The sequence below is a fragment of the Salvelinus namaycush genome, chromosome 5 (assembly GCF_016432855.1).
Source record: "Salvelinus namaycush isolate Seneca chromosome 5, SaNama_1.0, whole genome shotgun sequence".
NCBI lineage: Eukaryota > Metazoa > Chordata > Actinopteri > Salmoniformes > Salmonidae > Salvelinus > Salvelinus namaycush.
In genome coordinates, this window is record NC_052311.1 from 53,147,037 (window position 1) to 53,171,268 (window position 24,232).

The 24,232-nt window shown below is 42.4% G+C and overlaps 1 protein-coding gene across 1 annotated transcript; it reads left to right on the plus strand.

Annotated features, from left to right (window-relative positions):
* The first annotated feature begins 5,989 nt into the window (after positions 1-5,989).
* On the plus strand, positions 5,990-21,386 carry LOC120048481 (thrombospondin-3a-like). The gene is made up of 22 exons (XM_038994483.1): positions 5,990-6,276; positions 7,712-7,915; positions 8,191-8,438; positions 8,817-8,919; positions 9,033-9,065; positions 9,179-9,261; positions 9,374-9,425; positions 9,547-9,695; positions 9,983-10,123; positions 10,314-10,388; positions 10,831-10,983; positions 11,341-11,559; positions 11,691-11,850; positions 12,049-12,167; positions 12,302-12,354; positions 12,893-13,074; positions 13,242-13,420; positions 13,674-13,722; positions 15,277-15,473; positions 16,803-16,975; positions 20,300-20,439; positions 20,556-21,386. Exons 1-22 carry the CDS (start codon positions 6,183-6,185, stop codon positions 20,615-20,617), a joined length of 2,868 nt encoding a protein of 955 aa, XP_038850411.1. The 5' UTR covers positions 5,990-6,182; the 3' UTR covers positions 20,618-21,386.
* Positions 21,387-24,232: the final 2,846 nt, after the last annotated feature.

A 24,232-nucleotide genomic window follows, 5' to 3' on the forward strand; every position in this document is an offset into this window, starting at 1 on the left:
ATACCACAACCCCCTGATGTCTCTTATTGGTATTATAAACTGGTTACCAAGGTAATTAGAGCAGTAAAAATACATGTTTTGTCATACCCGTGGTATACGGTCTGATACACCATGGCTGTCAGCCAATCAGCATTCAGGGCTCAAACCACACCGTTTTTAATAAGAAATAGACATGCTACATGACCAATAAGGATGAATAAACATTTCCATATGTTTTCTTTTAGGAAATACAGTGACTGTGCACCTGGCCTCGTAGTTCCTGGCATCCCCCCTCTTTGTTGCCCCAATAACAAGTTTCACTTGAACCTGGTCTCCGCATACCAACATCTGCGCATGACGCCATCGGCAAGGAATTCCGCATTACCTCCTGTTGACGCAGGGTTTTTGTTTAGTTTAGCGTGTGCGTGAGTGCGTGGCGTGGCATGCGCGTTTCTTTCCGCATTGGAATATTTGAGATCCACCCTTCTGCCCACTTATGGGTTTTGGAGCAATCAGCGAGCTGCACCGCGATTAAAAGAAACTCCCTCTGCTTTCAATGAAATCTCTAGGGGCTGAGTTTAATGACCTTGAAAAATGATCTGGGAAAGAATTCCTGTTTTAAGTGGGGGAAAAAACGCTTGTACATGATCACCCTCATTTTCCACGAATCAGACATAAACGCAACACTGCATGTGCGCAATCTGCAGCAATGAACAGAGGTCAGAAATTCGGCTGGATTGAGTTTGTTAAATAGTGCTAAAACGGGGAATCATAACACATTCAACTCGACCAGGATAAGACAGTACATTCACTCATATTTTCCTCTCAGGAAAACCCATATGAAAAACCAGACACTGGAATCCAAAACCATACATAGTACAGGCCTGTTGGAAAGGTGGCAATCCAGAAATGTGGCAACAATGACTGGGTCTATATTTTGCCTATCCAGTTGTCATCAAGGTCCAATAAAGAACATGTATGAGAAATATATTTTCTCCATCACATGCTGTTAAATCCAAGTTGCCCCGGCAACTCATAAGTAATCAAACAAAAACATTTCACAAGCTGAGGGATAGGAAAAGAACGGGGAGGGCTGGAGACTTGAGGAGAGACGTTTTATGCATGTAGAAGTTATACTCATGTAGCCTTTTCATGCGAAAACGAAATGGCCATTTTACAAAGATTCAAAATATTTGTTGAATGTAGTCATTTCTGTAGCCTTCTTCTGTTAACACTGATATTAAAAATAGATATGTGTGCTTTGTACACATGCAGTAATGCACTTGGTAATTACATGCTCTCCAGTGCACATTTATACTGAAAAATATATAAACACAACAATTTCAAAGATTTTACAGAGTTACAGTTCATATAAGGAAATCAGTCAATTTAAATAGATTAGGCCCTAATCTATGGATTTCACATGACTGGGAATACAGATATGCATCTGTTGGTACACAGATACCTTTAAAAAATGTAGGAGTGTGGATCAGAAAACCAGTCAGTATCTGGTATGACCACCATTTGTCGCACTGCCTCATGCATTGATCAGGCTGTTGATTGTGGCCTGTGGAATGTTGTCCCATTTACTGTATATTGCCGGGAACTTGAACACGCTGTCGTACAGGTCGATCCAGAGCATCCCAAACATGCTCAGTGGGTGACATGTCTGGTGAGTATGCAGGCCAGGGAAGAACTGGGAAACTTCTTGTATGACCTCTTAAACACTATATTAGGCTCAGCCTTTGGAGCTGTAGTTTTCCTAGATATGGCTACTGTATTGTGATCACTACATCCGATGGATCTGGATACTGCTTTCAAGCACATTTCTGCAGCATTAGTGAAGATGTGATCAATACATGTTGATGATTTAATTCCTGTGCTGTTTGTAACTACCCTGGTAGGTTGACTGATAACTTGAACCAGGTTGCAGGCACTGGTTACAGTTTGAATATTTTCTTGTGTGGGCAGCTTGATAAAAGCCAGTTAATATTTAAATCACCAGAAAATATATCTCTCTGTTGATTTCACATACCTTAACAAGTATTTCACACATGTCATCCAGATACTGACTGTTAGCACTTGGTGGTCTATAGCAGCTTCCCACAAGAATGTGCTTTAGGTTAGGCAGATGAACCTGTAGCCATATTCCTTCAAAGTATTTAACATGAGATCTATATAAACAGCAACACCTCCACCATTGGCATTTCTGTCTTTTCTGTCAATGATATAACCTTGTATTGCTACCACTGTATCATCAAAGGTATTATCTATTATAAGTGAGTTTCAGAGATAGTCAGAGTATGAATGTCATCTGTTACTAGCAAATTATTGATTTCGTTAACATTGTTTCTTAAGCTACATATGTTAGCATGTGCTATTTGGAGCTCTTTTCTTGGATGCTTACTATTTGTCATTGCTTTACTGGGAAGTTTAGCAGAAGTAGATATGCTCATGTTATTTATGTTAGTGCAGGTTGAGGTGCAAACAGTGGACATCCTACAAGGGCACACCACCTCAGTGCTAACAGTATAAATCTGGTTCATAGGCACATGATAACTGCATACAATAGCTGAATGATCAGCAGAGGCATTCAGGGCAGTTAGAGGGACATAAATTAGGTTACTTACATTGTGTCTACCAATGCCCCTGGTATATTGTACATTTGCTGAAGCTCAGCGTCACAATGGTAGAGTGTTACATACGCCTTTTGGAGGAGGGAACGCAACACCCTGCTACATCTCACCTCCCCATGGAGTGAAAAAGTAAGTAACCTAACAGAGGCAGAGAAAAATACAGTTTACAGGGAATTTATTTATTATTTATTATTCCTAAACACGGTAAAGTGGGGAAAGGGAGCTGGGCTTGGGTCATTGATGAATCATTGTCTCAACACATCCTTTTGATGCTGTGAAAGGATCCAGGAACTCAAATGATTTGGGTGGACTTGGGTCTCCTTATAAAAAATGTTTTTTTCCAAAAGGTATCAAAATTGTCAACAAAAGTTACACCCATTGAGTTGCAATAATCACGTAGCCAGTTGTGAAGAGAAATAATCCTGCTAAAGCATTCAATGCCAGGATTTAGAGAGGGCACAGGGACATATATGATGGGTCTTTTATTAGTGTCTAGCAGAGAGTCAATCAGCTCTTTAAAATCCAGTTTCAACTGTTCAGAGCTGCCCTTCATAATGTCATTAAACCCCACATGGACTACGATAGAATCAATTTCCATGTCCAGACGTAGTACATTCGGGAGCAGCTTAGTAATGTAATTTACTCAAGCTCCGGGATAGGACATTGTAGACTCAGGCTTGGCAGAGCCTACCCCCTGCACTTTATCTGCGAGCTGTTGGCTAGAGCGCACTGTGGGAAGACCAGAGTAGGCTATACACATTTGCTATTTAACGCAAAAGTTTTTGTGAAAAACTATTGAGAGTTGAAAATGTGATGGAACCACATTGAACTTTAGATTTGGCCTACAAATGAATATAACACCTCTATGGAAAGATGAGACTCATGAACAGGATTTTGTTCTCCGTTTTGCTCAACAACCCCTTGTCTGATAGTAGCCCATACAAATTAATGGAAGTATGGAGGTAGTTTTGTGCCAAAAAGTTAAGGAGTGTCCAAAAAAACAAAAATATTTCCTGAGCTCTCTTTTATCTCCTAGATATAGGACAGACCCTTCAAAACCTTATTCCTTATGATTTATTTTTTGACTGTCTTTTTTGCCATTCATGAATGTGTTATTCATTGCTTTCTATGGGCTATAGTAGTAAAGGCCAAATTCTATTTTATCAACAACAAAACATATACAGTTGAAGTCGGAAGTTTACATACACGTTAGCCAAATACATTTAAACTCAGTTTTTCACAATTCCGGACTTTTAATCCTAGTAAAAAGTCACTGTTTTAGGTCACTTAGGATCACCACTTTATTTTAAGAATGTGAAATGTCAGAATAATAGTAGAGAGAATTATTTATTTCAGCTTTATTTCTTTCATCACATTCCCAGTGTGTCAGAAGTTTACATACACTCAATTAGTATTTGGTAGCATTGCCTTTAAATTGTTTAACTTGGGTCAAACGTTTCGGGTAGACTTCCACAATAAGTTGGGTGCATTTTGGCCCATTCCTCCTGACAGAGCTGGTGTTACTGAATCATGTTTGTAGGCCTCCTTGCTTGCATACACTTTTTCAGTTCTGCCCACAAATTTTCTATGGGATTGAGGTCAGGGCTTTGTGATGGCCACCTCAATACCTTGACTTGGTTGTCCTTAAGCCATTTTGCCACACCTTTGGAAGTATGCTTGGGGTCGTTGTCCATTTGGAAGACACATTTACGACCAAGCTTTAACTTCCTGATGTCTTGAGCTGTTGCTTCAATATATCCACATAATTTTCCATCCTCATGATGCCATCTATTTTGTGAAGTGCACCAGTCCCTCCTGCAGCAAAGCACCCCCACAAAAACATGCTGCCACCCCCGTGCTTCACGGTTGGATGGTGTTCTTCGGTTTGCAAGCATCCCCCTTTTCCCTCCAAACATCACAATGGTCATTATGGCCAAACAGTTCTATTTTTGTTTCATCAGACCAGAGGACATTTCTCCAAAAAGTACAATCTTTGTCCCCATGTGCAGTTGCAAACCGTAGTCTGGCTTTTTTATGGTGGTTTTGGAGCAGTGGCTTCTTCCTTGCTTTAGCGGCCTTTCAGGTTATGTCGATATAGGACACATTTTACTGTGGATATAGATACTTTTGTACCTGTTTCCTCCAGCATCTTCACAAGGTCCTTTGCTGTTGTTCTGGGATTGATTTGCACTTTTCGCACCAAAGTACGTTCATCTCTAGGAGACAGAACGCGTCTCCTTCCTGAGCGGTTTATACTTGCGTACTATTGTTTGTACAGATGAACGTGGTACCTTCAGGCTTTTGGAAATTGCTCCCAAGGATGAACCAGACTTGTGGAGGTCTACAATTGTTTTTCTGAGGTCTTGGCTGATTTCTATTGATTTTCCCATGATGTCAAGCAAAGAGGGACTGAGTTTGAAGGTAGGCCTTGAAATACATCCACAGGTGCACCTCCAATTGACTCAAATGATGTCAATTAGCCTATCAGAAGCTTCTAAAACCATGACATAATTTCTGGAATTTTCCAAGCTGTTTAAAGGCACAGTCAACTTAGTGTATGTAAACTTCTGACCCACTGGAATTGTGATACAGTGAATTGTAAGTGAAATAATCTGTCTGAAAACAATTGTTGGAAAAATTACTTGTGTCATGCACAAAGTAGATGTCCTAACCGACTTGCCAAAACTATAGTTTGTTAACAAGACATTTGTGCAGTGGTTGAATAACAAGTTTTAATGACGCCAACCTAATTGTATTTAAACTTCTGACTTCAACTGTATATATATATTTGATAGCCATACCTAAAGGGGTCCTAAAATGTAACATCTAATAGCTAAATGATCCATGGTATGACCATCTTAAAACAATTCCAAATGTTAGTTTAGTAGAACTTAATATCACGGAAATACATGTGAACCATTTTATGACATCTGGTTTGTTTTTCTGTTTTGTTCTTCTTTCTTTACCCTCTTTTATCTTCCTGCTCAGGGAGGATAGTCTGATATGTTTGAAGTACATCGCCTACTTAAGGCTATAGGCCCTTCAAAATCAACTCTGGACCTCGAAGCCAGTTCTACCTGCGTTCTGTCATTGTTCCCTTCTAATCAGGGACTTATTTAGACCTGGAACACCAGGTGGGTGCAATTAATTATTAGGTACAACATACCTCATAGGGTAAGAGTTGAACACCCCTGCTATAAATAACTTTATAGCAGATGAATTACTGTATAGACTACCGGCACAGCCTAGATTATGGCTGTATAACATGAGAATTGAGAAAGTTGGACACCCCGCAAGCCTCAGGTTATAGCAGGCGAATGAACTCCCTCGCTCACTGTCACATCCACTCTGCGCGAACGAGGTACTTGGCCGGAGCGCGCCTGTAGGAAGCCAGTCGACATTTGTAACGGCTCTTGAACCTACATTCTGCGGTCAACTCACACTGCAGACTTATATTTTTCACTTTGAAATAAAGCTCCATTCATAAACATCAAACTGGACTCTCGGCGGATAGTTATTTACTCCTGTTGACTTTCGTGTCAACTTTCCCGCACCGTTTCTTGGGACATGGGTGCGAGGCGCGATGTGCCAACTTTTCTGGCTCTATCCACATTTCTATTCATTGCAACATGTGAGCCAATGGATAAGCAAGATATGCAAGGTAAAACAAATAATACTAACTCACTCATAGTAGTGCGTATTTTGTGAATCATCAAATTAAATTAGGTGGAAGTGTGTTTTCGAAATGAATTGATGCAGACAGTTTTTGGTCTGGACTTCACTTTGTTCTGCCATAGACACACATAAACTCGAGATGGTTATTATAACCCTGAAAATATGAGTTAAAACTGTAGTTTTAGAAGTGTGTGTGAGCCCTATAACAATTTCCAAGTCGAGCGTAAAACACTCCACACACAGGGCGCAACGTTTTTCTCTCACCTTTATGGCTTGAAATGTGCTGTTTTATCTCTATAGGCTACTTTCTTTCATCTGTTTTCTCATTCATCTTGGTTATGTTGGTCATGTTTCACTGCTGGTTAATTAGGTTATTTATTTTCCATTTCATACACGAATAATATTTAATATTATTTCTAATTGATCATTCATATTTTCTCTCTCTTTTCTTTTTTTTGTTGAGATAACCAGTTTTTTCCTTCCACATGTCATAACTGATCGTCTCCTCCACTTGTATTCTTTATGACATATACAGGAACAGAGAAAGTGCTAGGCCAACTATTTTCTGACTTCCTTGGCTGACTTTCCCCCTTATTCCCCTCTTTCTCCCCTGAGTGCTCACAGCCTGTTTGTGGCAGAAATCCTGATCATTGCCAAACCTCATTGTCCAAACCAGTGTGTGAACGGGTGAAGAAGTGTCAGAAATAATAGCAAGAGAGAGAGAGAGGCAGAGAGAGGAAGGAGGAAGGGGAAAGCCTTCTTACTAAGAGCTAGAAAGCAGCCAGGAGTCCTGCTCCTTTTATTCCTCTCTTTTGTTTTCCCCTGGGTTTTAATATCCAACAATGTGTCAGCATGGGCTTTGACTTTTGGCATTATGAAGTTCTCTGTGATAATGTTCAGGAATACCACTACTAAAATTGATGGAAGTAAATTAATTCTGTATTGGTGCACAGTCTAGGAAAGACAATAAATACAGAGAGAAATTCATAGTCATAGGAAGAGAAATTAAATAGAAAAATATGTGTAAGAAAATAGTTGAAATGTACTATGTATTTGTACCTTCAATGTTATAACACTGTACTATCTGCCTATTAAACAAACATTTAAACTGTAGATGGGGACTATTTATTAGTGAAATAAAATAACTTGTAAAACTTGTTTCTTAAGAAGTCTTCATAAGGGATGTGGTTATAATAAGAGTCAGATTTGCTATTGTTAAGTTAGATGTTGCTTCAGAGATGTCAACTAGTCACTCAACAGGTGTCCTCATATACCTGGGCAAGGGTCAAAGGTGAAGCGTCATCATGGGACTGGATGAGAGCCTTTGATCAGGGAAAATGGTAGATAGATACCCTCTCTCTTCATTATCTCTCTCTGTCAGTCTCTCTTTCATCATCGCTCTCTCCCCACCCCCTCTCCAGTCATTGACATGCTAACCCTGGACTCCAAGACCAGTGTGTCTGCGGTGGAGAAGGTGACAGGTGCCATGAGTGTGCTCAGTGACATCTACATCGTGTCCACATTCCGCCTGCCTCCCAAGATGGGAGGGGTGCTGCTGGGCCTCTACAGCAAAGAGGAGAACAAGAAGTACCTGGAGCTGGCCATCATGGGAAAGATCAATAAAGGTACTTCACTCTCACCCACTGACTAAACCAGCATTAACTATTTCCCAGTTTCTCTGTGACGGAGCATTCAACTAACTCAGTTTCAAACCACCTTTAGTATTTAAAAGTGTTCACATGAATATCAATCTGTCCATTAAGTTTCACTTTTTCCACCCACCTTTTTTGTATCTGTTTGACTTTTCTCTCATTGTTCTTCTTTTGCTGTTATTAGTTACCTTTCCTTGTTCAGTAAATCCATCCATTTTTTCCCCTCCCCCTGTTACCCTCTCTCGTAGCTCTGGTGCGTTACGTGAGGGAGGATGGCAAAATTCACACAGTGAACCTCCAGAGCGCAAACCTGGCTGATGGTCGCACACACTCCATTATTCTCCGGGTTGGAGGCCTGCGCAGAGACAACCTACACCTGGAGCTCTACGTCAATTGTCGATTGGCTGACTCCAGCCAGGGCCTCCCTCCATTGGTCCCTCTCTCTGCGGAGAAGGTGGAGATTCGTAATGGCTTCAAGGCCTACGCAAGGCTACAGGTGACAAGGAGCACTGAGTCTGACACTAAATCTCAAGTAAATCCCATGCCCCTTTAGCTAGGGGCCAGGGCTTCATCTCAATAGCCCAACGTGGCTTGCTCTCCTCGTCTCCTATCCTCAATCTGCACTTATTTGAAAACACTGGGTAAAGCAATATGGTGGATGCCTACTGGAAATTAGCTTTCACCTGTCAAGGTCTTTCACATCAGTGTAGATGAAGTGGAGCAGACGGGGAGTGGAGGCGACTTTTGAGAGTCGAATTGAGAGGTGGTCCTCTTTGACTACCTTTAACCATAGCAACAGCTGTCATATCAAATCATATCATATCATAGCAGCTTCAACCACAGCATGGTGTGATCCAAGCTTCTCCCATTACAGGGCGCTGTGGAGTCCCTCAAAATGGCTCTAGGGGGCAGTGTGGCCAAAGCAGGTGCCCTGACAGACTGTCCATTCCAGGGGGATTCATCAGTCTACAACACAGGTGTGTCCAAAATCCCTATATGACTTTCCAAGATGAAGTCTGTTATGAAAAAAGTTAATCAGATGTGTATCCTGAACATGTTTCAACTTAAAGTCCTTTTCCTCTTCTTACAGTCGGTGCGACTGCAGAAGTGAACTCCATTCTAGGTGAGTGTATCCAAATGTCTCTTTTCTAGTATACAGTGGAATCAATGTCTTATGGAAATGTGTGTTGACTTTACTTGACAATGATTTGGCATTCTGTGGGTATTGTATGTCAGGTGACCACACTAAGGCTCTGATTGGTCAGCTAATCATCTTTAACCAGATCCTAGGAGAGCTGCGAGAGGACATCAGAGAGCAGGTGGGTTGTGTGTGTGTGTGTGGGTTTGTACAAGTGTATGCATGCAGCATGTATGTGTGTCTGCATACTGTATGTGATTGTGCATTTTCACTGATGTCCTCTCCTTCTCCAGGTGAAGGAGATGTCCCTGATTAGGAACACCATTCTGGAGTGCCAAGTGTGTGGTGAGTGAACGGCCATGGGGGAAAAAACTATATGTGTGGAAAATTTGACCCATTGTTCCCTGTTCATGTCTTGCTCTTAAATACACAACAAAACCTAAACCAACGGTGTGTTGACCTCCAGGCTTCCACGACCCTCGTTCCCCCTGCTCCCCCAACCCCTGTTTTAAGGGTGTGTCCTGCATGGAGACCTTTGACTACCCAGGGTACCGCTGTGGTCCCTGCCCAGAGGGCATGATGGGCAACGGAACCCACTGCCAGGACATTGACGAGGTATAACACAATAACAGACAGGAAATGGAAATTAGCCTGGCCGAGTTTTAAATTGTGGTTTTTACACTGCCTCAAGCTCACAGTTGAATGAAATGTGAATTGACAAAGCTTTTATTGTGACAGCTGAGCTGTTGTCAAAATAGACAGAGTCACTTCAAGTACTCAGCACGGCTCTTATTTCAAAGAGCCCCTACTGTACCACTTATCTCTGTCTATTTCTCTCTCGTCTCCCCCACTCTCTCTGTTCTCTCTCTATTTCTATTCTCTGTCTCTCTAATTTGTCTCAGTGTTCCATAGCCCAGCCCTGCTACTCTCCAGGTGCGTGTATAAACACAGTGAAGGGTTTCAGCTGTGAGCTCTGTCCCCCTGGTCTCTGGGGCCCACCCGTCTTTGGGGTCGGACTGGAGTACGCCAAGCACCACAAGCAGGTACACACACACACACACACACACACACACACACACACACACACACACACACACACACACACACACACACACACACACACACACACACACACACACACACACACAATCACTTTTTTCCTTATTGACATAATCCATAATTCCCTATTGTCTTTTTTCTTCCTCACACACCTTGCTGTGGTTTTGTCTACAGGAGTGTGTAGACATCGATGAGTGTATTGAAGTTGCCAACGCCTGTGTGCCCCACTCCATGTGTACCAACACCATCGTAAGTAGAACCCTTTTCCAATGTGAAGATGTTTATTACAATGTATGTACAGCGTCAAATCTTCACAACGAGACATCACCCTCTTGTGATCATATGAGAGTACTCTAGAGCCGCTGTGTAGTAAAGCTGTTCTCTCTCCCTTCCTCCTCTCTCTCCCCCATCTCTCTTTATCTCTCCATCCTCCTCCTCTCTCTCTCCCACCTCTCCTTCTCTCTTTCTCTCTCCACCCTCCTCCTCTCTCTCTCCCATCTCTCTTTCTCTCTCCACCCTCCTCCTCTCTCTCCCCCATCTCTCTTTCTCTCTCCACCCTCCTCCTCTCTCTCCCCCATCTCTCTTTCTCTCTCCACCCTCCTCCTCTCTCTCTCCCACCTCTCCTTCTCTCTTTCTCTCTCCACCCTCCTCCTCTCTCTCTCCCACCTCTCCTTCTCTCCATCTCTCCCAGGGCTCGTTCAGGTGTGGTGGCTGTAAGGTGGGTTACTTGGGGAACCAGACAGTGGGCTGCGTGCCCCGTAGGTCCTGTGCCACACTCAGCTTTAACCCCTGTGATGCCAACGCCCACTGCATTATAGAGAGGAACGGAGAGGTGTCCTGTGCGGTAAGCAACAGTGTTCTTTTACTACCTTTGCCATCCTGGACAGGAAAAGAGGAGCCACACTGCCCTATACTGCCAAACTCTAAATACTACTTTATAGATCTTGGCTGGGCAACTCCAGTCCTCGAGGGCCTGATTGGTGTCACACTTTTTCTCCATCCCTAGCAAACACAGCTGATTAATCAAATTGCATTCTAAACTGAAGATCATGATTAGGTGATTATTGTAGTCAGGTGTGTTAGCTGGAGCTGGGACAAAACTGTGACACCAATCAGGCTCTCAAGGACTGGAATTGCCCACCCCTGTTATAGATGTATTGTAGGTTTGTTTTAAAATGCTCTCTTTTCTTCCATTCGCCAGTGCAACATTGGCTGGGCCGGTAACGGGAACACTTGTGGCACAGATACAGACATTGATGGATACCCAGACCGCTCTCTACCCTGTATGGACAATGACAAGCACTGTAAACAGGACAACTGTGTTTACACACCCAACTCAGGCCAGGAGGACGCAGACAACGATGGCATCGGAGACCAGTGTGACGAGGACGCAGATGGGGACGGCATCAAGAATGTGGAGGTGTGTGTGTTTCCATCTCAGACCCTCTGTGGTAATTGTATCTGGGTGTATGTGTGTGATAATATAACTTGTATGATTGTAAGTCATTGTTTCTCATTTTTTCTCATGACCATAACTGTTATATTTTGCAGGATAACTGTCGACTAGAACCCAACAAAGATCAGCAGAACTCAGACACAGACTCTTTCGGTGACGCCTGTGACAACTGTCCCAATGTCCCTAACATTGACCAGAAGGATACGGACAGCAACGGGCAAGGAGACGCCTGTGACAATGACATAGATGGAGATGGTGTGTATTCACACAGACGCGTGCGCACACACTCACACTTTCACTCACACACTCACTCACGCATAAACGGCAAGATGTCCGGGAGACCTTTTTGTGAGCCGCCGTTGAAGTTGGCATTACACTCATTGTTAACATAGCAAATCTAAGCAACTAGGTGATGGCCCTCATGTCTCCCCCCTGTCTTACCCTGGTGTTCAGGTATCCCCAACGTGCTGGACAACTGCCCCAAGGTCCCCAACCCCATGCAGACAGACAGGGACGGAGACGGGGTAGGAGACGCCTGTGACAGCTGCCCTGAGATCAGCAACCCCATGCAGGTAAAATAACCTTCACACACCCCCAATTCCCAAAATGTGGATCTACAGAAGATATTCAGCCACTCTTGGCTGAAACAGGGGTTTAGGCTGCTCATTTGTCTTGTCTTTGGTTTATTCTGACCCTCTCCCCCTAGACGGACATTGACAATGACCTGGTGGGGGATGTGTGTGACACTGACCAGGACACGTGAGTCTCTGATTTAAACATGCACGCACACACGCACGCACGCCCGCACACAAACAAACTGCACTCACACTGCTACAGCTGTCACACAGCGCTACACCTGCTGTGGCTAACACACACATACATGCACCTGCTGCACTCATATTCACAAAAACACACACTCACTTTACACCTGCTGGGATTTACAAGTAGACACACACACCTGCTGGGGCTTGTTTTTGTGCTGCAGTTGTTAGAACTTCCTGATGGTGTTTTTCTAGGTGATCAAAAAACACTAACTATTTCGGTACAAACAAAATAAGTGAACATAACATGACTTGGGCCAGGATTCAATGCAAGGCGCATTATAGGGCAGCGCACTATACTGGATTTTAAAAGGTCATTTACGATTGAGCCGACATGTGCAGCATTTACCATGAACGTTGTTTAAAATGCCTAAGGCGCATTGTCGGTTGTCTAGTGAACTGCGCTAGAGCACGTCTTGAATTAAATCCCATCCTAGGAGTTGAACTGAATTCCAATGTGTCTATGTGTGTTCCAGGGATGGGGACGGTCACCAGGACTCCAGGGACAACTGCCCTGACCATCCCAACAGCTCCCAGCTGGACTCGGACAACGATGGCCTTGGGGATGACTGTGACGATGACGATGACAATGACGGGATCCCAGACGTTCAAGACAACTGCAGACTTATCACCAACCCCAACCAGAAAGATTCTAACAGTAACCAACCGTTACTAAAACTTGAACAGTGAACTATCCCTTTAACAGTAACCAACCGTTAAAGGGATAGTTCAATGTTCAAGTTTTAGCTTATTTTTTTTACTTCTGCTACATGCTTCAAAAGTGCCCCTCTGTCTTACTATGGCCATCTCCCTCTCCTCTCCCAGGTAACGGGGTGGGCGACGTGTGTGAGAACGACTTTGACAACGATTCAGTCTGGGATCTGATTGATGTGTGCCCTGAGAGTTCAGAGGTCACACTGACAGACTTCAGAGCCTATCAGACAGTCATTCTGGATCCAGAGGGCGATGCCCAGATCGATCCCAATTGGGTGGTGCTCAATCAGGTGACCCTTGACCTCCCTCTTTGGCTCAACACATGAACAACTTTGATTGTAGGCTGAAATATCCCTTTATTAAGGTTATCCTCCTACCTACTGGTTATTATAAATAGGCCTATGCTAGTGCATTGACTACAGACTAAAGCATGGTAAATTGCATAGTGCATATTTGTCACGCTCTTATGGAATACTCTAAAATTAGGTGTATGATTCATTGTGGATACGGATTCTGATATTAAAGAATCCTCTTTTATTGCAGGGCATGGAAATAGTTCAGACCATGAACAGTGATCCTGGTTTAGCTGTGGGTACGTTGATGTTATGGGTTATGTTGTTTGTTACTTCTTGTCCTGGTCCTGTGATGCATTCTAAATAGAATTGCTCAAATTCTGGCCAACACAGTGATTTGAGTATAGCTGGGTATTGAAAAGGTGCTGGAAATAAATATATTCAGTACCAGTCAAAAGTTTGGACACACCTACTCATTCAAGGGCATTCTCAACCAGCTTCACCTGGAATGCTTTTCCAACAGTCTTGAAGGATTTCCCACATATGCTGAGCACTTGTTGGCTGCTTTTCCTTCACTCTGCGGTCTAACTCATCCCAAACCATCTCAATTGGGTTTAGGTCGGGTGATTGTGGAGGCCAGGTCATCTGATGCAGCACTCCATCACTCTCCTTCTTGGTACAATAGCCCTTACACAGCCTGGAGGTGTGTTGGGCCATTGTCCTGTTGAAAAACAAATGATAGTCTCACTAAGCGCAAACCAGATGGGATGGCGTATCTCGGCAGAATGCTGTGTTAGCCATGCTAGTTAAGTGTGCCTTGAATTCTAAATAAATCACTGACAGTGTCACCAGCAAAGCACCCCCACACCATCACATCTCCTCTTCCATGCTTCATGGTGGGAACCACACATGCAGAGATTGTGGTTGGAACCAAACATCTCAAATTTGGACTCATCAGACCAAAGGACACATTTCCACCTGTCTAATGTTCATTGCTCATGTTTCTTGGCCCAAGCAAGTCTATTCTTCTTATTGGTGTCCTTTAGTAGTGGTTTCTTTGCAGCAAATTGACCATGAAGGCCTGATTCACACAGTCTCCTCTGAACAGTTGATGTTGAGATGTTACTTGAACTCTGTGAAGCATTTATTTGGACTGCAATTTCTGAGGCTGGTAACTCTAATGAAATTATCCTCTGCAGCAGAGGTAATTATGGGTCTTTTTTTCCTGTGGCAGTCCTCATGAGAGTCAGTTTCATCATAGCACTTGATGGTTTTTGCAACTGCACTTGAAGAAACTTTCAAAGTTCTTGAAAGTTTACGCATTGACTGACCTTCATGTCTTAAAGTAATGATGGACTGTCATTTCTCTTTGCTTATTTGAGCTGTTCTTGCCATAATATGGACTTGGTCTTTTACCAAAAAGGTCTATCTTCTGTATACCACCACTACCTGATTGGCTCAAACGCATTAAGAAGGAAAGAAATTCCACAAATTAACTTTTAACAAGGCCCACCTGCTAATTGAAATGCATTCCAGGTGACTACCTCATGAAGCTGGTTGAAAGAATGCCAAGAGTGTGCAAAGCTGTCATCAAGGCAAAGGGTGGCTACTTTGAAGAATCTCAAATATAAAATATATTTTGATTTGTTTAACACTTTTTTGCTAACTACATGATTCCATATGTGTTATTTCATAGTTTTGATGTTTCCATTATTATTCTACAATGTAGAAAATAGTAAAAATAAAGAAAAACCCTTGAATGAGTAAGTGTGTCCAAATGTTTGACTGGTACTGTATATTTTTAAATTCCAATGAACTGAATTGACCTGACTCAACGCAATAACCTCCCCAAGGCTACACAGCGTTCAATGGGGTGGACTTTGAGGGCACCTTCCACATCAACACGGTGACGGACGACGACTATGCAGGCTTCATCTTCGGCTACCAGGACTCCTCTTCCTTCTACGTGGTGATGTGGAAACAGACAGAGCAGACCTACTGGCAGTCGACACCCTTCAGGGCCATGGCCCAACCTGGCCTGCAGCTCAAAGTGAGTGATGGGACACAAACACAGCAGCCTATAGGTGGTGCTACTGATAAGAAACTTGTCTGAATCTGGACACTTCCTGAGAATCACCTTCAGACAGACTCTGCTGTTGGATATACACCCCCGTTCAAAAGTTTGGGGTCACTTTGAAATGTCCTTATTTTTGAAAGAAAAGCAAATGTTTTGTCCAGTAAAATAACATCAAATTGATCAGAAATACAGTGTAGACATGTTAATGTTGTAAATGACTATTGTAGCTGGAAACTGCAGTTTTTTTAATGGAATATCTACATAGGCGTACAGAGGCCCATTATCAGCAACCATCACTCCTGTGTTCCAATGGCATGTTGTGTTAGCTAATCCAAGTTTATCATTTTAAAAGGCTAATTGATCATTAGAAAACCCTTTTGCAATTATTTTAGCACAGCTGAAAACTGTTGTTCTGATTAAAGAAGCAATAAAACCTTGCCTTCTTTAGTCTAGTTGAGTATCTGGAGCATCAGCATTTGTGGGTTCGATTACAGGCTCAAAATGTCAAGAAACAAATACCCTTTCTTCTGAAACTCGTCAGTCTATTCTTGTTCTGAGAAATGAAGGCTAGAAGGTCAGCATCCCGGAGCAGCCACTTCACTGTTGACGTTGAGACTGGTGTTTTGTGGGTACTATTTAAGCTGCCAGTTGAGGACTTGTGAGGCGTCTGTTTCTCAAACTAGACACTCTAATGTACTTGTCCTCTTGCTCAGTTGTGCACTGGGGCTTCCCACTCCTCTTTCTATTCTGGTTAGAGCCAGCTTGCGCTGTTCTATGGAGTAGTACACAGCGTTGTACGAGATCTTCAGTTTCTTGGCATTTTCTCACATGGAATAGCCTTCATTTCTCAGAACAGGAATAGACTGATGAGTTTCAGAAGAAAGTTATTTGTTTCTGGACATTTTGAGCCTGTAATCAAACCCACAAATGCTGATGCTCCAGATACTCAACTAGACTAAAGAAGGCCAGTTTTATTGCTTCTTTAAACAGTACAACAGTTTTCATCTGCCGTTTCCAGCTACAATAGTCATGTATAACATTAAGAATGTCTAGACTGTATTTCTGATCAATTTTATGTTTTTTATGGACAAAAAATATGCTTTTATTTCAAAAACAAGGACATTTCTAAGTGACCCCACACTTTTGAACGGTAGTGTAAGTACAACAAAGCATGTTGTGGTAGAGAGACATTGTAAAAACCTTTGATTGTTATCCAGTGAAATATAATAATGGAAAAAGTATCTACTACAGGGTTCAGAATATGCAAAAAACTTTCTCTCTCTCTCTCTTATCCCCCTCCAGGCAGTGAAGTCCCGTACAGGGCCTGGTGAGTACCTGCGTAACGCCCTGTGGCACACAGGGGACACCAACGAGGAGGTGAAGCTCCTGTGGTCGGACCCACGGAATGTGGGCTGGAGAGACAAGACGTCTTACCGCTGGCAGCTCAGCCACAGGCCCCAGGTGGGATACATCAGGTAGGCCACACCCCTCTTTCTCTCTTAGTTCTTTATTATTTTTATTTTATTTTAATCTACTACTTTCTATTTGTATCAGCTGTTCAGTAACTGTTTTATTGTCAATAGAATTTATGATCTGAAGTCATTTAGTACCTGCTTAACTATGTATCAGAATTCCATTGTTTTTTACTTACTCGGGGGCAGATGGGTTCGATGGCTTTGAACTTGAAGCTGAGCTCATCCTCACTGAACAGGACACTGTTGTGGTACACGGCTGTGTGTGACCACTGTTGACCACTAGAGGGAGTTTACACTGCCTTGGCTTGGATGATAAAAAATAGAAAAAGAAAGATGGCTGGTGGCAGTTTGGTGGACTGGGTGGCTATTCACCAATATATACTCCATATTTTTCCCTCCTAAACCTCTTTGTGACTTTTACAGAGAGACCGGGCCCCCTGGCCCTCTATTGTCCCCGTTGCCATGTCAACCAAATCCTTGGCAAGAATTTGCTGAGCGCCCGTTCATATGCAGATCCAGAGGAAACTACTGTAGAGTGGGGGGTCTGAGAGAGACAGAGAGAGAGCGAGAGAGAGAGAGAGAAGGGGGGGTGAGGGGAGAAAGCGAGAGAGGGAGAGAGCAGGGAGAGTATCAAAGACAGAGAAAGAAACAGAAAGATAAACAAGTGTGAGGGAGTCTGACTAGAGGCAGACTCACATAGCAGAATAAGGAAAAATCTCAAGCAGATTGTCAAATTCTAAGAGTGAAAGAGAATATCTTGAATCAGACGTCATGTCCGAGGAACATATTGCTTATGCAAATAGTTTAAGAAACCAGCTTTATTGGGTGGCATAAATACCACATTGTGCTCAACAAAGCATCAGCTAGACATTTTCAAAAGACACATTAATTTGAACCAATACCTGTGTTTGAGCATCTCTCAAAACCCTTACATTTCTGGCCCATTATCAGTAGCGATGCGTGGGTAAAATCACCGGGGAAGCCAAGCCAGAACAAAAAGACATTATATAACCTATGTGTTGTGATAATTGCTTTATTTGCTCTATAGCCTGTCTTGACACTGTGATATATATACAATAAGAAGACACAGTGGCAGAATAAATTCAACGACATATTTGTTTCATTACAAAACTGGAGAGCAACATCTGTCCGGTGAAGTCCACAAAACATATTGCATGTAACAAACAGTTACATGACCTACAGCATGTTCAAGCAAGGTAATGTTTATGGATTTAGAACCACGGAAAGTTTCCGCAAGTTGCAAAGAAACAGGAGCTGCCTCCGCTATTCCAGCACCATTTCAACATCATCTAATCACCTATGCTTAGTCTAATACAGTGACAACTAAAAGATACCAAAACGAGTCCAATCAACGTAAGCAAAATATGATGTGGCTGTCCATGTAACTGATTTCTGTGTGTTTGTGTGTATTTGTGTGTGTTTGTGTGTATTAGTGTGTGTTTGTGTGTATTTGTGTGTGTTTGCGTACGGATAAGTAGAAAAACATGTTGACTCACCCTACTTGTAGAGAAACGCCAATGCCATCCTCCTCTTTCATGTTGCCTAAACGGCTTATGACTCTGTCACATAGTACACACTTTTTGTTGTCCTAGGCTACCTGATTAAAATGCTTGCTTGTTAGCCTAACTACCTTTCATGGGCAACGATGCGCCAGGCCAGCATACTACCTGGGGCACAATGTATGAATTTATGGTTGGATCAGAATCGCCGTTATAATCATTGGCCAGTATGGAGAATGAAGTAAAACCACAAGTCCAAATCCCTATCTCCATCCATTGCTAATTTAGGAAAGGGACAATTTTAGCAAGCTAGCCACCGGAAGACAACAACACAAGGAGATGCAACAATTGTCACGTTCCTGACCTATTGTTCCTTTTTCTGTTATTTATTTAGTTGGTCAGGGCGTGAGTTGGGGTGGGTTGTCTTTGTGTGTTTTGTCTAGTCTAGGGGTGTTGTATGTGTATGGGGTAGAGAAGAGTGAGGTTGTCTAGTTATGTCTATGGCTGCCTAGATTGGGTCTCAATCAGAGACAGCTGTCATTCATTGTCTCTGATTGGGAGCCATATTTAAGGCAGCCATAGGCAGTAGGCTTTTGTGGGTAGTTGTCTATGTTGAACGTTTGTTGCTTGTCTGTGCACTTACGTTATTTAGCTTCACGGTCGTTTGTTGTTTTGTTAGTTTGTATATAGTGTTCGTTTTGTGTTTTCTCTCTCTTCTCAATAAAAGAAGATGTATTTTGCACACGCTGCGCCTTGGTCCAATCTCTCTTGTCAAGACGATCGTGACAGAAATTCACGTTTTTTTCTGTCAATAATGATGTTTGGCTTGTGATGTGATTAGTCTAAAGCTAAATCCAAACTGGCTTCCCTTGACACCTTTTGTTTGGTGCTCCAGGACCATTCAGTGTTGAGCTCACACAGTTTAGCTCAACACTGATTGGCTGTTATTTTTTTCATTTTTTTTTCCAATGGAGACCAAATGCTTTCTGGCTTCCCTTGCATTCAATGCTATGGGCAGCAACAATTTCATACTCTTTCTGACCAGACAGCATCAGATAGATATGCTGCACATACTGAGACAGAGGGGCACTGTTACATTAGATCAGATGAAATACATTCAGCCTGTTGCGAATTGAAGGAAATTTATGAAACACAGAGAGGCAAAAGATACATTATTTTGTATATATTTTTTGGGGTCCATTTTTTGGGGGAAGCTTAGCTTCCCTTGGCATCCATGAATACATGCCACTGCCCATTATAAAAAAAGTTGCCAGAGAAAAGGAGAGTTGGGGGGGGTGGAGGTTGTGGAGGGGGGGTCACTCCAGTGGGGTGCAGTGAGGGGAGAGTGGAGAGTGGAGAGAGAGAGAGACAGGTCTTTTTAGAGGCAGGGAGGCCCTATTCAGACCCAAACAGAGAGACACCTGCTTTGTATGCTGTGCAGAGGAGTCAATGGAGCACTGCAGCGATGCACTGCACTCACTCAGGCAGCGGCTGGGACAGGGGCTGGGCCTGCTCTCTCTGTCTCTCTTTCTCTGTTCATCCAAATAACCCATTTTGAGTTCTGTGGTTACTTGCCACTGGGTTTTAGTTTGGTGGCACTTCATTTGACTAATCTCTTATATGACCATATGCCAACTACTACAGCTACCCACAACAATCACATGTTATGGGTATGTGACAGTGGTATAAATAAAGACAGTGTGGATGACTTTCATTTTGATAATTACCAAAGGGAACATGGCTAGAAATGACAAGGGAATGTAAAAGTCCCCTGATTTGTGCATTGTCCCGCGCTCTGTGGCAGGGTGAAGTTATATGAGGGGACGGAGATTGTGGCTGACTCTGGCGTGGTGATTGACACTACCATGAGAGGCGGACGACTGGGGGTCTTCTGTTTCTCCCAAGAGAACATCATCTGGTCCAACCTGCGCTACCGCTGCAACGGTAAGACTCCGTTCTTCACATTGCTACTAACCACTAACGATACTTGTATTGAACAACATAATGCTAGTGAACTAATTTACTTGTATGTTCTGCTTCATGTATCTGTTGTTTATTAGACACTGTTCCAGACGACTTCAACCCATATCGCAAACAGGTCCTGCTGCACATCAAGGTGTGAGATGATTCGAGGATGTGTGAGTGCTGAGGCATATAGATGAGTAACCTGTCCAGCACTGTCTATCTACACAATCAGTCACACACACATTCACACACACACACTCTTACTGCCTCTCAGTACAGACTTCCAACTGCTGTTAAAATGTTTGTGACTGTGTCTGCCCATGAGTGAAAGGGGAGGGGTTTCAGAGTTGTGGTAAAGGAAGAAGAAGAACCAATTTACAACATTGTTATTATACCAGACTGGAAAGCAAAAAGGTACAGAGACTTTGGAAGAAAGTATACATGATAATTCATGTATGTAGGACTGTGTTACTTTTAGGTACGAGTTGCTGTTCTTGCCCTCAATTTCACTGTATGAGCGGTGGTTGTGTGAATGACAGCGGTTAACCGTTGAGTTTGACTGCTACGTTAGGTGTGAGTGCTGTTGTTGCTTTGTGTTTTTGTATTTACAGCTATTATAGGAATAAATGGATTCCATTTTGTGTTTTAAGACCGAACAGTTAAAAGATGTGTTTTTCCATCTCATATCTAACTGTAAAATAAAAACCATAAGCTAACGTTACAGGGATGATGGGAATTTTGATAAATACTGTACATCCTCTGGATATGAAACTCCTGGTAACTCTGTCATGATCAGATAATGTCATCTCAGCAGCAAAATACAGATCTGTCACAAGAGACTGTAGACTTGCAGTTATTTACCCATATTACGTTAAGCCTTTAATAGTGGAATTATGTCCCTATTTTGAATAAATGTGTATCTCTGTGGATTCTAGTGTATACTTTCCTGGACATCTGAGTTTGTGCCCAGTAATTGAATATGAGATAAAGCCTTATTGGAAGTGTTTCTATGAATGAAGTCATCTTTAACTGATTCATTAAACAGAAGCATAAACAAAGAGCAACACAATCTTTGTCCACAAAAAAGAATAAACAATTGAATTTCTTAAAAATATGTTTATTTGACCTTTGTGATTCTGTACAGAACAAGTATGCTAATGAACGATACTACTTTTTAAAAACTGTCAAATAAATCAAGAGCAACTGTGAGTGAGCACTGCTGTTCCAAGGTCATCTAGTCAGTGAAGTATGTGGTGACACTGGTGCTAACTGTATCTAACCGCTGAGTGCTGTGGTTGTCATCATACCTCCCAGGAGCAGACAGACCCCAGGGCTCAACTGACTGAACTGCCTGTCTCCACTGTCTGCTTCTCTGCTCCACCATAATAGCCAGTCAAAAAAATCCATATACATTGTACAGAACTTTCTATATTTAATATCATATATTATGTGTCACATTGCCTAATTACGTTATTCTTATGCCGGTGTAGTAACACTGTAATAACTCAATAATAACACTGTATTTTAACATGTTGTTACATTGTAATTTACCTTGTAATGGAGTTGAGCATTTTGTTACCACATAAGTGAAATAAAGCCTCTTCCCATTCTACTTGTGTAATAACAACAAAACGAGTTACCCTGCTGAGGACAGACTTGAACATTTATTTGGATTCCATTTAGAATGGAGTATTTTAAGCATTATTCTACTAAGCTGGAGATGTCCTGCTATTGACCCCAGACTACTGTGGCTGGATTCCAATCTGATCATTCATTCTCTTTGCTCTATCCTGACTAACTCTCTCTCAGGTGTGAATAGATGCAATATGATAGGCATTTGTCATCCTAGGTCTCGCTGGCCATACAGAGTTTGTGCAATACTGCTTCCTATCCCAATATGTGGGAACTTTCAGAGTGAAGTCAAAAGGACAGAGGGAAGAGAATGACTTAGTGGAGTTGGCAAAGGTCCCCACGTGGAAGCTAGCCAGCCAGTGTCAGGTGCAGACAGTGGGACCATTTGGAAGCAGAGGCTTACCAACTGTATAGAATAAATTCCCTGGGTTTCTCACATAGCAGGCCACATGTTGCAAATAGATAGAATAAATTGGGTCAATATAGCCAATGGCAGTACTACAGATATGAAGTATGTATCTCTAATAATTGTAGTAGCAAAATGTGCTGTAGAAAGTGATTTTGAAAATATATTTGTAAGTGAGAACAAAGTTTTGAAGTACATATCACAGTGCTCTTCCACATGTTTACGGAGAGAAAATAATGAGGAAAAACAACCTTTCTGAGCTCCTCTGTTAAAGATGGAATACCCTGGGTCCGGGAGGCCGGGACGAGTGCAATATTGGGAGGGCATTGTACAACAGTGCACCACATCCCACACCTGCCTGGCCCTGGGAGGGGTTAAGACTTAATCCGCATCCCCAAGCACCAACATTTCATGATCTGGCTGCAATCCCAAGTTTACACTCTCTTCAGATATTTCTGAGACTCACATCACCTGAGGAAGACAAAAGTGTTGCATATTACTCACTGTCTAAAAGAGAGCTTATGCTCTATTTCTCTCTCTCTCACACACACACACACACACACACACACACACACACACACACACACACACACACACACACACACACACACACACACACAACAAACATGAGCCCTAACAGTTACCAGGGCAACAGGTCTCCAAGCCACATAGGGCAACCAAAAAAGTAAGGCGATAAAAAAGTTTTCTATGGAAAAAACACTTCCACGTTCTAAAATGTATTGTCAAAAGTATTATAATAAATATATATATATTGTGATACATAACAGGTGCATAATTTCCTTTGGGGAAAAGGTTTGGACTTTGGAGGAGTGTGTCCAAACACACACTGTCTAAGCCCTTATAAACAAGTACACTAACTAAGATAAACATATAGACCAATGAAAATGTGTTTAAAACCTTACCTCAAGTCACAAGTGATTAATTGCATCTTCATTCATATAGTGTCGCCATTCTCTGGAACATGTATTGATATGGCCTGTGAAAATGCATCAGCAACAACTCGCCAGGCAGTTAGAAAGATGGGGTCTTATTAGTCCAGAATTCCTTATATGCTGGATCTGTTTTCTTAAATGCATTCCAAACCCATTCTGCAATTATCCAGAGCCGAAGATACAGGACTTCTTTCCTCTCCTAAAAGCTCTCTGACAATGGACCTCGCGCTCCGAATAGCCACTGCTTGGTCAATGGACCCCGCCTCCACTGCTACAACAAACAAAGGCCACTATGCAATGCTCACTGAGGCATGTAGGTGCCCCTCTTAAAAGGCCAATAACTTCGGACATTCTCTGCAGTTGAGGAAACACGTCCGCCTATCCTTCCCCCTGTGTGTATCTCTGCAGGAATGTCTACCTCTTTGAACTTTTATTAAATAATGATTAAATATTAAACTACAATTGACTCACCCAAATTCGGCATTTATGATATTCAGATGTCAATCAGTGAAATTTCGCGCCACTTGTGCGCGCCTCATGTCACGTGAAAACCTAGCGATAAATTGAAAGGGTAACACTTTTAGTCATGTCGTTTACTGACGTTCGCCTACTATCTGAAAACATGATTACACGTTTGGTCACTTTGTTGTATTTTCTATACCAGTTTCAAAGTTTCTATATAGCCTTACAGTTTGTTTGGGCGGTTTGGCACCTGTCCTACTCCAGCTGAGTTTAGCACCTTGGCTGTGTGAATGAATGGTGCATGGTGCAGACAACTGGT

Coding starts and splice junctions, on each gene's coding strand:
- LOC120048481 (XM_038994483.1), top strand. CDS start 6,183: ATGGGTGCGAGGCGCGATGTGCCAACTTTTCTGGCTCTATCCACATTT. Junction 8,920..9,032: donor TTCATCAGTCTACAACACAG/GTGTGTCCAAAA, acceptor CTCTTCTTACAG/TCGGTGCGACTGCAGAAGTG. Junction 9,426..9,546: donor TCTGGAGTGCCAAGTGTGTG/GTGAGTGAACGG, acceptor GTTGACCTCCAG/GCTTCCACGACCCTCGTTCC.